Consider the following 13,811-nt stretch of genomic DNA (forward strand, 5'->3'; position numbering starts at 1 on the left):
GATCACAATGGCGAAGCCGAGCCATCGCGAGAGCATCTACCGCGCCCAGGCCGTCGCCGCCGTGTCGCCAGGCGACATGGTCGCGCCCGTGACCAAATCCGCCGCCCTGCTCGCCCCTGTAGCCACAGCGCCGCAGCAGGTCCTGCTGCACCGACCTGCGGTAGAGCGCCGTCAGGACGCCTCCATAAGCGCGCCGGTCGGATCCGGATCCGGGAGCTTCCAGAAGCTTCGATTTGGGCGTTTCCCCCCGAGATCGTGAGGAGGAAGAGATGGTTGTGTGGGGTGGGGCTCAGAGGAGCTCAGCGGGGAGCATGCCGCCGCCCGAGCTGCGCACGCCACCGCTCCACTAGCTAGGGTTCCACGGGGAGGGCGTAGCGAGGGGGAACAGAACGACGGGGAAGAGGGAGGGTAGGGGCGAAGGAGGGCAAGGGCGAAGTGGGAAGGGAGGGGGTTTGGCGGCGGTCGTACCGGTCGGCGCCGCCGTGCTCGCCTTCTCCAGCGCGGGGACGGCTCGTACTTTGCTCGGTGGAGAGAGAATGAGCGAGCCACGAGCCAATTCGGAGGCAATTCAGAGGTCCAGACCTCTGAATTGTCCAATCGGTAAGTTGGCCGCGCGGGGGGAGGGGCTCTGAATTGGTTCCGAATTCTACAGCCCAATACTGAGTACATCCAAACAGCAGAATTGGACCCTCAATTCCAGATTCCCCAATTAAGAGCCCAATTCTAAGCATCCAAACACTGCCTTAGTGGAACCGTGACCTAGGCCTTTGTGGCGAGGGTCACCGGAGAATAAGGTGAGGCGCCTTCGTGGCGCTTGGTGTGTGTGTGACTTCCGCATCTTGGGGTGAGGCTTTGTGGCGTTGGTGTGCATCGAGCAACCACACCTCAAGGTGAGGCTATTTGTGGTGTTTGGGAGAGCTAAGCCATCGCACCTCTCCAACGGAGATTAGCACTCGCAAGAGTGTGAATTTCGGGTTAAATCATCGTCTCCCGCGTGCCTCGGTTATCTCTATACCCGAGCTCTTTTCTTATGCACTTTACTTTGTGATAGCCATCGTGCTTGAAGTTATATATCTTGCTATCACATAGTTGCTTGTATTGCTTAGCATAAGTAGTTGGCGCACATAGGTGAACCATAGTATATAGGCTTTGGGCTTGACAAAGTAAACGCTAGTTTTATTCCGCATTTGTTAAACCCATCTCGTAAAAAAACTAAACTGCCTATTCACCCCCCCCCCCTCTAGGTGACATCCGTGTCCTTTAACTCCGAGATGCAGGCCCCCATGGTCGTCACATCTGGTTGGAGGGAATCAAGCAGCCGGTGGCAACGTGTCGCCACCACGCCAGTGAAGTGCGCGCCACCCTACCAGCCAAGATCCCCATGTTCTCTTAAGACGGAGAAAACTCGAGAGAGACATGTGTGATGTCCCTGCCCCTACCAAGAATACCAACCGCAAGTACGGGACAGAGGGGTCAGGGATTCCGGACCGGTCCAAGACACGTCGACGGTCACTAGAGCCGCCAAGCGCAGGCCTCAACCTATACTAGCACGGGAGCGAGCCTGTATCCTAACAGATTCGAGCTCTAGATGTGTCTAACCCAGCCAGCCCTAGGTAGCCCAGATGCGGCCCAAACCTAGGCCCGCCAACCTAGATCTGGGCCTACCATTGCCCTTGGCCACGACCACATCAGCTCAGGGTCACGCTAGGCACCGGCAGCCAGTCCGCCGTGCCGCGCCGCCACGTCGCCAGGCTTCGGCCGCACATCCCTCACCGGCCGGAGGAAGGGCACCTGATAGCAACAACTCTGTGTGTACCAACTCATTGGGACTGCAAGTGCAGATCAAGTGTTGTAGCAAGCGTCTTTTCCCACAAGGGTGACTCGAGAGTTTATATCGAACTCTCGGGGAATTTGCTTAGAAGTTGAATTCGTCCTCTCCTCTTCTAGCAACCTGCAAAATAAAGTTCTTGCTTTGTGACCCCAACTTTACCATGTGGTTGTCAAGTACAAGGTTTCCTTCCTCAACTATTGAGGTCCAAAAGTAGTTTTGCGGCGTGGTCAAGCCCTGCATGGTGGAGATGGTGTCCTTCCTCAACTGTGTCGCCTTGAACAAGCAGAGCGATGACAAGTGCATGAGGCAGAAGGAGCTCTTGGTTGCATGTACTCAGGCTCAGGTCAAGATTCACTTTTAGTTTTCTGAATGGTTTTTACACAAAGGCATTAAGGCAGCCATTTTTCTGGTTCCTAGTGCTATTTATGTTTTCCGGGTTGTTTCCTAAAGCTACTTTTGGCTTGATTACATCAAGGGAAGCCAAAGAATGCAGCAAAGACGATCAGTTACCATCTACACATGCTTTCCACTAGTTCCAGCGGAACTTGAGACTGCCGTAAACTTATTGTTAGTGCCTTGATCTCTGGACATCGATAATTTTCGTGCAAGTAGCTTTACGAAATGAGCAGTAATCTTTAGACAATGGTGAAGTTTGAGGGATCTTTTGATTCATACGATAGAAAAAAATATAGGTATAGAAAAATCGTAGGATTGGGTGTCATGCCTAGTTGAATCAAATCATATAGAAAGATGAGTTTTTCTTATCGTACCAAAGGAATTTTTTATGAGATATGATCTAATGTTTTGTTCTTATATAGGATTTGCACTACAAAATTTATATCGATTTAGTTCCTATAAATCAAGGGAGCGCCTGGGTGTAAGGCGACTGAGATTTAGTGAGTTCTCAGTCGACCTCCCGCGTACCATCATGATGTATTTGGCGCATCTAGGTGTGTCAGGTAGAGCTTTGTGTTGGGCTTGTGGTTGTACCGCCGATGTGTTTGAATGGTCTTGCTTTTCAGATAATTTTGACCAGACTTCTATGTTTCTGTTTCTTTTTTACAAGCTTTAGTTGTATCTGTCGTTTTCTTATCTGTCATTTTCTCCGCTGTGCATGTGTTGCAACTGATATTTTCTTAGTTGCGTACTGGTTGTAACTCATATTTTCCCAATCGCATATAAATTGCAATTGGTACTTTCTTAGTTGCGCAACAAGTATTATAACTGGTATTTTTCTTAGTTGCACATGGGTTGCAACTCGTACTTTCCTAGTTGCGCACGGCTTGTAACTGCTATTTTCCTAGTTGGGTGTTGATTGTCATTTTCTTAGTTGTGTATGGATTGCAACGATATTTTCTAAGTTGCGCATGGATTGCAACCGATTTTTCTCAGTTTCGCACGGGTTGCAACCGGTATTTTCTCGGTTACGCACATGTTGCAATTGCTATTTTCCCAATTATGCATTGCTTGGTATCTTATTAGTTGTGCATGAGCTGCATTTTCTCAGTTGCGCATGGATTGCAACTGTTGTTTTTCCAGTTGCGCATAAGTTGGAATTGCTAATTTTGCAATTCCATATGGATTGCAATTGATATTTTCTCGGGTGCGTATGGGTTGCAACTGGTATTTTCTTAGTTACGCTCGGGTTGTAACTAGTATTTTGCCAGTTGCACCCGGGTTGCAACTTCTATTTTATGGCACTATTTGCAATTGGTATTTTCTAGGTTAAGGTAACCTCGGGTAGATGAGAATTAGTCAGGACTCAACATGGTATAAAAGTTGAGTTCGAATTAAATGTTAACTAGCAAGGAAAATAATCGAAAACATAGCTTTACACGTTCATTTCCTTTTAAATGGGGTATTAAAGCAATATACAAGCAGTAAACAAATGGAAGAACTACAGAGAGAAAAAAAAAAGAGGATGCGACCATGCGCTCGATGCAGCAACGAGAAAACCGTGCATACATTTGAACGACACGCACAAAACAGGCCGCAGAAACAGCCCACATAGGACAGCCTGTGCGGACCAAACCATCATCCACAAGAAACAAATAAGCCCACACTCTGTGCACACGAATCTTGAAGCAAGCCTCATCAAACGGTAACCGAACGTGACTGAGATTTATTAAAAATCAGGTGCCTGATTTCTAGTAAAACCGATAAATCAAACAACTAGTATAGAAAATTTCTCGTAAGATCTAAATCCTATATAATTCTTATACAAATATTATAAATCAAAAGAACCCTGAAATAATTTTAGTATCAGACTTGTAAGGCATGCTGCTTTTCGTTTTCCGAGGAGATGTATTTAAGAAGATAAGAGTGTACTCCGTATGTTGGAATGTGATTAAACAACACGAGTGGATCATAAGTTTCTTGAATGCGCTGGTGACAAATGTGCAAATATTTCAAATGCGCTATGGGTGATTACTTAGGTTATCCACTGGTGGCACCCTTCTCGCCTGCCTTCATTGGTTTTTGGCTAAGAGCAAGTACAGTAGAGTTCAGTCAGCTGACTATAAGACATTAAATTATACTCCCTCCATCCCAAAATGTAAGGCATCTAAGGATTGGTCAAAAGTCAAACTTTGCTAACTTTTATCAAATACTTAGAAAAATATATTTACATCTACAATATCGAATGAACATATTAAGAAAATATATTTTATGGTGAATCTATTTATATTGATTTAGTACTGTAAATATTTATATTTTTGTGTATAAACTTGGTCAAACTTAAAAAACATTGACTTTTGACTAATCCTTAGGCGCCTTACATTTTGGGACGGAGGGAGTATATTTTAGATGACTTGAAGGAGAGAGAAGGGGAGAGAGAAGTGAGGTGGACTCTTATGCAATAGCCAGCTGTTGCACATGCTTCTAGGCACTTTGTGAGAGTGAAAGGTGGGTCATATGTTAGTAAAGTACTTCATTCTTATAGCCAACTATTGTATATGTTAGCTATATGATGACTACAAATGACATACTCCCTCCGTCCAAAAATAAGTGCATATCTAGCCTTCTAAGAAATCCACAAATAAGTGTACATCTAGACTTGGTATATTTTTTTACATTTAGACCCCTAGTGCATGCCTTGATTTCAGCCCCCATTAATCATTTTGGTTTCTCAATATTGTTTTATTGGTTACTAGCATGAACAACATTTATTAGCACCTAAATCAAAGCATCTTTTTGATTAATGATCAGATGATTAAAGGAATGAGATTTTTTTTTTACAAAAACTTAAGATCTCTTGGAAACCGCGCGTGTCCACTTATTTGTGGACGGAGGGAGTAGCATCTTGTTATAGCCAATAGTTGGCTATATTATTGGAATTGCTCTAACAGTCACATATACCGAGCTAAATGTAGCAGCTGGATATCGTGCTTCATTCTCTCGGCTTCTGTGTACTCTTGGGAATGTTGACGAGGGAGAAACTCCCCTAAGGCTAGCCATAGTGCTAGTATCATGCACATTGGTCCCACAAAAATGCTGATGTGGCAGCTAATTAAGGAGGAGAGAGGAGATTAGAGTAACATAGGTAGATATTGTATCATAGCCCATGTCACGAGAAAAGTTAATGCCAAACAAATCTTGTGCACAAATTTGCATTGAGATTCTAAAAAGCAATAAATATAGCATGACTATGATACTACTTTATGATAGTAACCACTATAGAGATAGTATCATACACAAGTATCATATACATGATACTACTACATGATACTTACCACTATGACCAGCCTAATTTGTCAGGCCGTTGAACTGGTCCAGCCTGAATCTGCTGTCTGGGATCGCCAGTCCAGTCTCCGGATCAGCAGTTAGCTACTATACACAGCCACAATGTGCACGGTGGTGTTTTCTTGATTTGGCTGTGAATTGCGCTTTTGACAACAATTCAAATGTGGATGCCGTTAATTTCCTCCTTTATTTTTCTTTTGAGATGTTAATACCCTCATATTGCTAGTATTTGATTTGGTTATATGACAGCTTGTTCCTGGATATTACGCTCAGACAACGTAACTAGAATTTTAATGCAACTATTTCCAACAAATGCATCTGTGCATACTGAGCAGTGGAACTATTCTAGTACTATCATCCAGTTCATGGTTCCGAAATCACACGAAGCATGTTAAGCCAGAAGGCGATGGTATGCCTATTCTAGAAGTTGCAAAAGCAGCGCGATCATAGGCTTGCAGAAGCACATTGTACACCTCATGGGCCTCCACTTTCCTTTTTTATCTTCTTATTAGTTTGCTCGTTGTCTTTGGACTGTGACATGCGTTTCTTCTGCACCATGCGCTCGAACTCCTCCTTGCTCAGCAATTCCACACCACCCTCCTCGTTTTCCTCCTTTATTTTCTTTGCTTGCTTCTTGTCCTCGGACTTGTTCTTCGCAGCGTCTGGCAACATGCGCTTCTTCTTCACGGTGCGCTCCATCTCCTCCTTGCTCAGCCAGCCTTCCTCGTTTTCCTTCTTTATTTTCTTAACTTGTTTCTTGTCCTCGGGCGTGTACTTCTCAGCAGCCGGCAAAATGCGATTCATTTTTGCCATGCGCTTGATCTCTTGCTCGTTTTCTTTCTTTATCTTATTAATTTCCTTCCTGTCCTCGGTCTTGCACTTCTTGGCATACTGTGCCATGCTCTTGATCTCCTTCTTGTCCAGCCCACCCTTGTTGATGGTGACGCTGCTCTTGTTTCCAGTCGTCAGGTCCATCACCGTCACCTTCATGATGCCGTTCGCTTCCACTTCATACGTGATTCTGAGTTGTGCCATGCCTGCCAGCTGTGGGGGCACGCCCCAGATCGTGACCTGGCCCAGGAGGTTGTTGTCCTTGGTCCACTCCCCTTCACCCTCGTACACCGGGAAATAAACGCTGGTCTGGTAGTCGAACGTTGTTGTGTAAGGCCCCTCCCTCGCGACAGGGATGGTGGTGTTCTTGGGTATCAGCACGCTCATGAGGCCTGGCACTATCTCGACTCCGAGCGAGCGCGGCGTCACGTCAAGAAGGAGCAAGTCCTGCACCTTCTGGTCGCCTTCGCCGCTCAGGGTAGCGGCCTGTACAGCAGCGCCATAGGCCACAGCCTCGTCAGGGTTGATGCTCTTGCATAACTTCTTCCCATTGAAAAAATCATGAAGCAGCTGCTGAACCTTGGGGATCCTGGTGGAGCCACCCACAAGCACAACATCGTGGATTTGGAACTTCTCCATCTTGGCATCACTGAGGCACTTCTCGACGTGTTCGATGCACTTGCGGAAGAGGTCCATATTCATTTCCTCAAACCGGGCGCGGGTGATGGACCCGTAGAAGTCAATGCCGTCGTGGAGCGAGTCGATCTCAATTTTGGCCTGCGCCGTGGAAGTTAGCATCCTCTTCGCCCTCTCGCAAGCCGTCCTCAGCCGCATGAGGGCCTTCGGATTGCCTCTGATGTTACTCTTGTGTCTCCTAAGAAAATCCTGCACGAAGTGCTCCACCATCTGACTGTTGAGATCCTCCCCGCCAAGATGGGTGTCCCCAGCCGTGGCTTTGACCACAAAGTTTCCCTTGTCAATATTGATAATCGAGACATCCAAAGTACCGCCTCCAAGATCAAATATGAGCACCGTCTTCGCTTCACCGCTGTTGGACATCCTGTCAAGACCATAGGCAATGGCCGCAGCGGAGGGCTCGTTGATGATGCGTATGACGTTGAGGCCAGCAATTACGCCAGCATCGAGGGTGGCTTCGCGCTGGGAGTCGTTGAAGTAGACTGGGACAGTGATAACCGCATCCTTTACTGGCGTGCCTAGGTATGCCTCGGCAGCCTCTTGCATCTTCATGAGCAACATGGAGGAGATCTCCTCAGCGACAAACTGCTTCTCCGCCCCCTTGTACTGCACTACAATCATTGGCCGGTCACCAGGACCTGGAATGACTTTGAAAGGCCATAGCTTCATATCACCTTGTACGGTCGAGTCACTGAATCGCCGACCCATCAGTCGCTTTGCATCTGAATAAAATAGGAGCAGTTAGTTTCAAGAGTAAATATTGCAAAAATGGAGGTATATCACAAATTAGAGATTCAAGCTTAATTTTGCAGGACTATAGTTTTAGGTACTAGTTGCATCCCAAATTAAAGACATGAGAACTAACAGAAAGCTACGTGTTTCCAATACATTTCCATCAATCAAAACCTACATGACACACAGAATGTTGTTTTTTTACATGGTTGATCCCTAAACCTATACCTCTGTGAAATAGTTTTCTTATGCAGTTTTGTGATAGCCTGCACACCGAACTTACAGTTTTGTGGAATTTTTCATTAAAGGACGCATGTTCGATCAGATTCTGAATGCTATAGCAACACTAGTAACACACTCAATGTTTAGTTATAAAAAAGCAGCAATTGTCTGGATATATTCAGCATGGAAACAATGCATCGATGCTTTTGTAGGAAACACGCTAGCTACTGTGATCTACAGATGTAAGACAAGCACACACCAACGTGGCACAAACCCGTAGACCTGACTCCTGAGAAAATCATGTAATTACTTGATCGAGACCATATGTACACAGTAGGATTCCTCCTAGTAAAAAAATCTTTTAGCATGCAATTGCAGGAAAGTGAGCTCTGGATGACCTCCGCTGCGCTGTTCGCAGTCTAGACATATGACCGAGCACCTTGATTGCGCTAGGATCGGAGGTGTCAGTTCGTGGTTCTCACCAAAGACGGTGTTGATGGGGTTCATGGCGGCCTGGTTCATGGCCGCGTCGCCGACGAGACGGCAGGTGTCGGTGAAGGCAACGCAGGACGGCGTGGTGAGGTTGCCCTGGTCGTTGGGGATGACCTCGACGCGGTTGTGCGACGGCCGCCACACGGCCACGCACGAGTAGGTCGTCCCGAGGTCGATGCCGATCGCCGGCCCGGCGCCCTTGGTGCCCGCCATCTCCGAGCGGCAGAGGCGGCCGGAAAAGGAAGACGAACTATGCGCCCAAATTTAGGAAGCCGGAGGACTTGTAATGAGCAGAGCGAGCTTCGGCGATAGTAACACGAGCACGATGCCACGAAGCGAAGGATCGATCGCTGTTGGACTTGAATTCGATCTAGGGGGGAAATTAAATCTAGGTCGACTATTTGTAATGGTTTATGTTGATCAATAAAGTGCGACTTGTTATGGTAGGATATGATTTGACTTATTAGGATTGATCGTTATCTGTCTGTCCCGTGTGAATAGGTTATGCAGTTCAAGCCACCCCCTACATATTTACATCCACATTTTGGTCTCTTTGATTCATAGTGTTTAAAGTAAAAGTATTGAGAGATGAACTGTTAATTTCATTGATGATTGAGGGGTATATATACCCAGCGAACAGGCGCCAACAAAAACGGTTTACAAGGTTGTGTCCCTTCGGAGGGACGTGGCTGTTGGACAAAAAGTAACTACCTAGTTAGCTTAAGACCTAAGCTAATCCTATTTCTAACACATAGGACTAGATTTGAGAAACACGTGAATAGAGTAAAAGAACGAGCCATATGGAATTATAAAAGAATCAAAAACGCAGGAATCAGTCACAAAATTGTTTGGTTGCATCCCAAGAAAAACAAATGAAATTTTTGGAGAGAATTTATCCTGTAACAAGCTGTAACTCATCATGTAACCAGAAGCAAAATTGGACGGATCCAACCCAGAAAATTGAGAAAAGCCTTCACAGGCTCAGTCAGCGGTAAACTGAAACAGGAATCACAAAAACAAGCTGAACTGGTCAGATGCCGCAGAATAACAGTAGCACAAGTGCATACTCAAGCAGATGGTAGACATTCAAACGATATAGGTTCACTTAATAAAACAGGGTTCCCAGGTCACATTAAACACATTAAGCTACTACTAGAAAGAATGGCATGCGTTATATGCCCATTCCATAAGTTGCAGAAAAGTACTGGTATCACTATACATCCATTGCAGCAAAAGCAGCGCAGTCACCATAGGCTTTCAGAGGCACATTGCACACCTCATGGGCCTCCGCTTTCCTTCTTTACCTTCTTGGCTTGCTGGTTGTCCTCGGACTCCGGCGTGCGTTTCTTCTGCACCGAGCGCTCAAACTCCTCCTTGCTCAGCCACAGCACACCACGCTCCTCGTATTCCTTCTTTATTTTGATAATTTCCTTTCTGTCCTTGGTCTTGTACTTCTTAGCATCCTGCACCATGCGCTCGATCTCCTCCTTGCTCAGCCCACCCTTGTCCGTAGTGATGCTGATACTGTTCTTGTTTCCAGTGGCAGCGTCCTGCGCTGACACCTTCAGGATGCAGTTGGCTTCAATCTCAAATGTCACATTGATCTTAGGAACGAGTCTTGGCGCTGGGGGAATGCCGTGGAGCGTGAACTTGCCAAGGAGATTGTTGTCCTTGGTCATCGTTGCTTCACCCTCATATACCTTGACGCACACAGATGTCTGGTTGTCATATTCCGTTGTGTATCCCCGCTCCTTCTTGGACGGGATGGTGGTGGTCCTGGGGATCACCACGCTCATAAAACCACCTACAGTTTCTATCCCGAGGGAGAGCGGCGTGACATCCAGCAGGAGCAAGTCCTGCACCTTCTGGTCGCATTCGCCATTGAGGACCGCAGCCTGGACAGCAGCGCCATAGGCTACAGCCTCGTCAGGGTTGATGCTCTTGCAAAGCTCCTTCCCGTTGAAGAATTCCTTGAGCAGCTGCTGCACCTTGGGGATGCGGCTGGAGCCACCCACAAGTACAACATCGTGGATCTGAGACTTGTCCATCTTGGCATCAGCGAGGCACTTCTCAACATGTCCAGTGCACTTGCGGAAGAGGTCCAGGTTGAGCTCCTCGAAACGGGGTCGGGTGATGGTCCCATAGAAGTCAATGGTGTCGTGAAGTGAGTCAATCTCAAATTTTGCCTGCGGCATGGTAGTCAAGAACCTCTTAGCCCTCTCGCATGCCATCCTCAACCGCATAAGCGCCCTAGGGTTGTTTCTGATGTCACTCATGCATTCATTCTTGTGCCTCTTAAGGAAATCCTGCACAAAATATTCCACCATCCGACTGTTGAGATCCTGCCCACCGAGGTGGGTGTCACCAGATGTGGCCTTGACTGTGAAGGTGCCCTTGTGAATACTGATAATGGAGACATCTAAGGTACCACCGCCGAGATCAAAGATGAGCACCGTCTTCCCTTCACCGCTGCGGGATGCCTTGTCAAGACCATAGGCGATGGCTGCTGCGGATGGCTCGTTGATGATGCGCATGACGTTGAGACCAGCAATGGCGCCAGCATCAATGGTGGCCTGGCGTTGGGAGTCGTTGAAGTAGACTGGAACAGTGATGACAGCATTTTTCACTGCCGTTCCAAGATAGGCCTCGGCACTCTCCCACATCTTGATGAGTATCATAGAGGAGATCTCCTCAGGTGAGAACTGCTTCACCTCACCCTTGTAATGCACAACAATCATTGGCCGGTCACCAGGCCCTGAAATGACTTTGAATGGGAATAGTTTTATATCTCCTTGCACACATGCATCGCTGAATCGCCGGCCAATTAGTCTCTTGGCATCTGAAGAAAATTGAACTAGTTAGTTTCAACAGCATATTTCACAAACAAGAGGCATATCACAAAATAATAGATCTGAAGACTAATTTCACAGAATCGTATGTTTAGGGACCAACTGCATCAGAAGAATATATATTTGAAAGCCATTTCAAAGCACTACTGGTTTAAACCAATTCTGCAGCACAAAACTACAGTTTGCAATACATTTACTACAAAAAAGCGAGGCTCACATGTATGTCATCACATGGTATCCTAAATCTGTTGTACAATGAACCTGTAGTTGTGAAGTTTGCATCAACTTTTCAGCATGACTCATTTTCAAACAAAATTCAGTGATATAGTATAACTAATAGGCCAACAGTGTTTGATTGTCAAAAATCTGTGAGCTTTCCTAATATATGTACATCCCTTTTTTGGCAACTAGTCATTTTCTGTATTTATGAGCCACTTAATGTTTGCGTGTTAAAAACATGCGAGCATACCTGCATAAATTCAGTTTATAAGATTGATATTATCCACTATGCATCTGATATATAATTTACTAACCAGAAAATTCTCAAATTAATCACGGAAAAAGACAAAATCTGGATCATGCAATCTCCACTTAGGTCTGAGATGGTATATCATTTGCATCCATACATGCTGAGAAGGCATCTTGGCCAAGCTACGCAAATGCACGTATGCTGCATGTATAGGAATCATATTGAATTGTTGACGAGATACAAAATGAGATGTCTAATACTTGAAACAGGGCATCATATATATAGAATCAATGAGAACTAAAACAACGACAAAGTGGCATCCATCTCTAAGCTAACACTTCATTTCTAAGGTAAAAAGTCAATTAGTATGAAGTTAAGTTCAGGAACATGTATATATAGGAACCAATCATCTTTATCGGATGTATGCATCACTTGGGCCTCAACGTAGTACCATGTATTCTTTAGATCTGATATACATATAGATAAAACAATACCCATCATCCAAAGTAAGTTTATGATGACCATCAAGGAAAAGACAAGTCCTATTTGTTACAATAGAGCAGATAAACATATGGGTTTCACTTATTTACAAGAATGAACTATAGTTTATAATAAAACACAATTGAAATATCATACATGCAACTATATAGGATGGTGGGAAACCGTCTAATCAGAGATTCTGAAGGAATATAAATTTTTTGATTGCAAGTTTTCAAAAGTGTATCCGTGTTTCTACGATACTTAACGGGTCTAGCATGTACATATTTTGTTTAGAACTGAAGATTGTGACATAGAAACAGATCTGACAAATTCTACATGATTGAAGAAATCAAGATGTAACATAACTGAAAAATCATACTACATACAACTATATAACATAATCGGAAACGGTCTAATGGGATACTTTCAAGGAACATAAAATATTGTTTTAGAACATTTCGCATGTGTACTGTGCACTTATTTTGTTTTGGTAACGCAAGCTAATGTTAGTTACATACTGAAAAATAGCAGAGATAAAGTGTTTCTAGGCGTCCCCTGACCATAAACAAACTAACAAAGTCTAGTTCCTTTTATATATGTACATTGCAGGTCAAAGAACAAATCTATGCCCGTTGTGCTCTTCCAATGCGCGAAGCAAGTTCGCGTGCAAGAATCAAGTGAAACGAAGTTGGATGGTTTTGCAGCGTAGTAGTAGTACTACTTGCCAGGGGTGTGATTAGGGTAAGCAACCAATTAACCGCACGGAAAAGGCTCATTAGCAGAAACAACCAGCAAAACAAGTAGGAAATCGATCAATGGCGGGGAATCTGAACACAATCACACCAACCTAGCAAACCCTAACCAGCAACGAACAGCACCGATGCTGAAAAAACAGATCGAGATTAGATCTAGTTTTTACCGAAGACGGTGTTGAAGGGGTTGGTGGCGGCCTGGTTCATGGCCGCGTCGCCGATGAGCCGCAAGGTGTCGGTGAAGGCGACGCAGGACGGGGTGGTGAGATTGCCCTGGTCATTGGGGATGACCTCGACGCGGTTGTGCGACGGCCGCCAGACGGCGGCGCAGGAGTAGGTCGTCCCGAGGTCAATGCCGATCGCCGGCCCGTCGCCCTTCGCGCCACTCATCTCTATGAGGCAGAGGCGGCCGGAAGGGGAAGTTTGTTTTTGAACTTCGGGGGAGGGAAAACAAAGGCGGCGATGGGTGGGAAGTGGGAACTGCGAAGCGAAGCGAAGACCTTTTTAACGAAGCCGAAGAGCTTCTTTTATTTTTGGCGAATTGCGAAAGCCGAAGCGCCAATAATTGAGGTGGAGCGAAATTTTATTTCTGAGAACGCGGTAGATTTTTTCCCTGAAATAATACACTAGCACGATACCGCGGAGGTGAACAGCATTATCGTTGGGAGTACTTGCTTTTTTTCTTGACGAAAAAGGGTCTAGAGGACCCGGCAACA

General features: G+C 45.6%; 1 protein-coding gene across 1 annotated transcript; it reads right to left on the reverse strand.

Moving 5' to 3' along the window:
- Window positions 1-6,046: 6,046 nt before the first annotated feature.
- Window positions 6,047-13,485, reverse strand: LOC124702120 (heat shock 70 kDa protein 18-like). Its single transcript, XM_047234220.1, has 5 exons — window positions 13,263-13,485; window positions 10,354-11,384; window positions 8,536-8,743; window positions 6,260-7,821; window positions 6,047-6,103 (listed from the first exon to the last, which is right to left on the reverse strand). Exons 1-5 carry the CDS (start codon window positions 13,483-13,485, stop codon window positions 6,047-6,049), a joined length of 3,081 nt encoding a protein of 1,026 aa, XP_047090176.1.
- Between the last annotated feature and the right edge of the window lie 326 nt (window positions 13,486-13,811).

This window comes from Lolium rigidum, chromosome 3, assembly GCF_022539505.1.
Source record: "Lolium rigidum isolate FL_2022 chromosome 3, APGP_CSIRO_Lrig_0.1, whole genome shotgun sequence".
Classification (NCBI taxonomy): Eukaryota; Viridiplantae; Streptophyta; class Magnoliopsida; order Poales; family Poaceae; genus Lolium; species Lolium rigidum.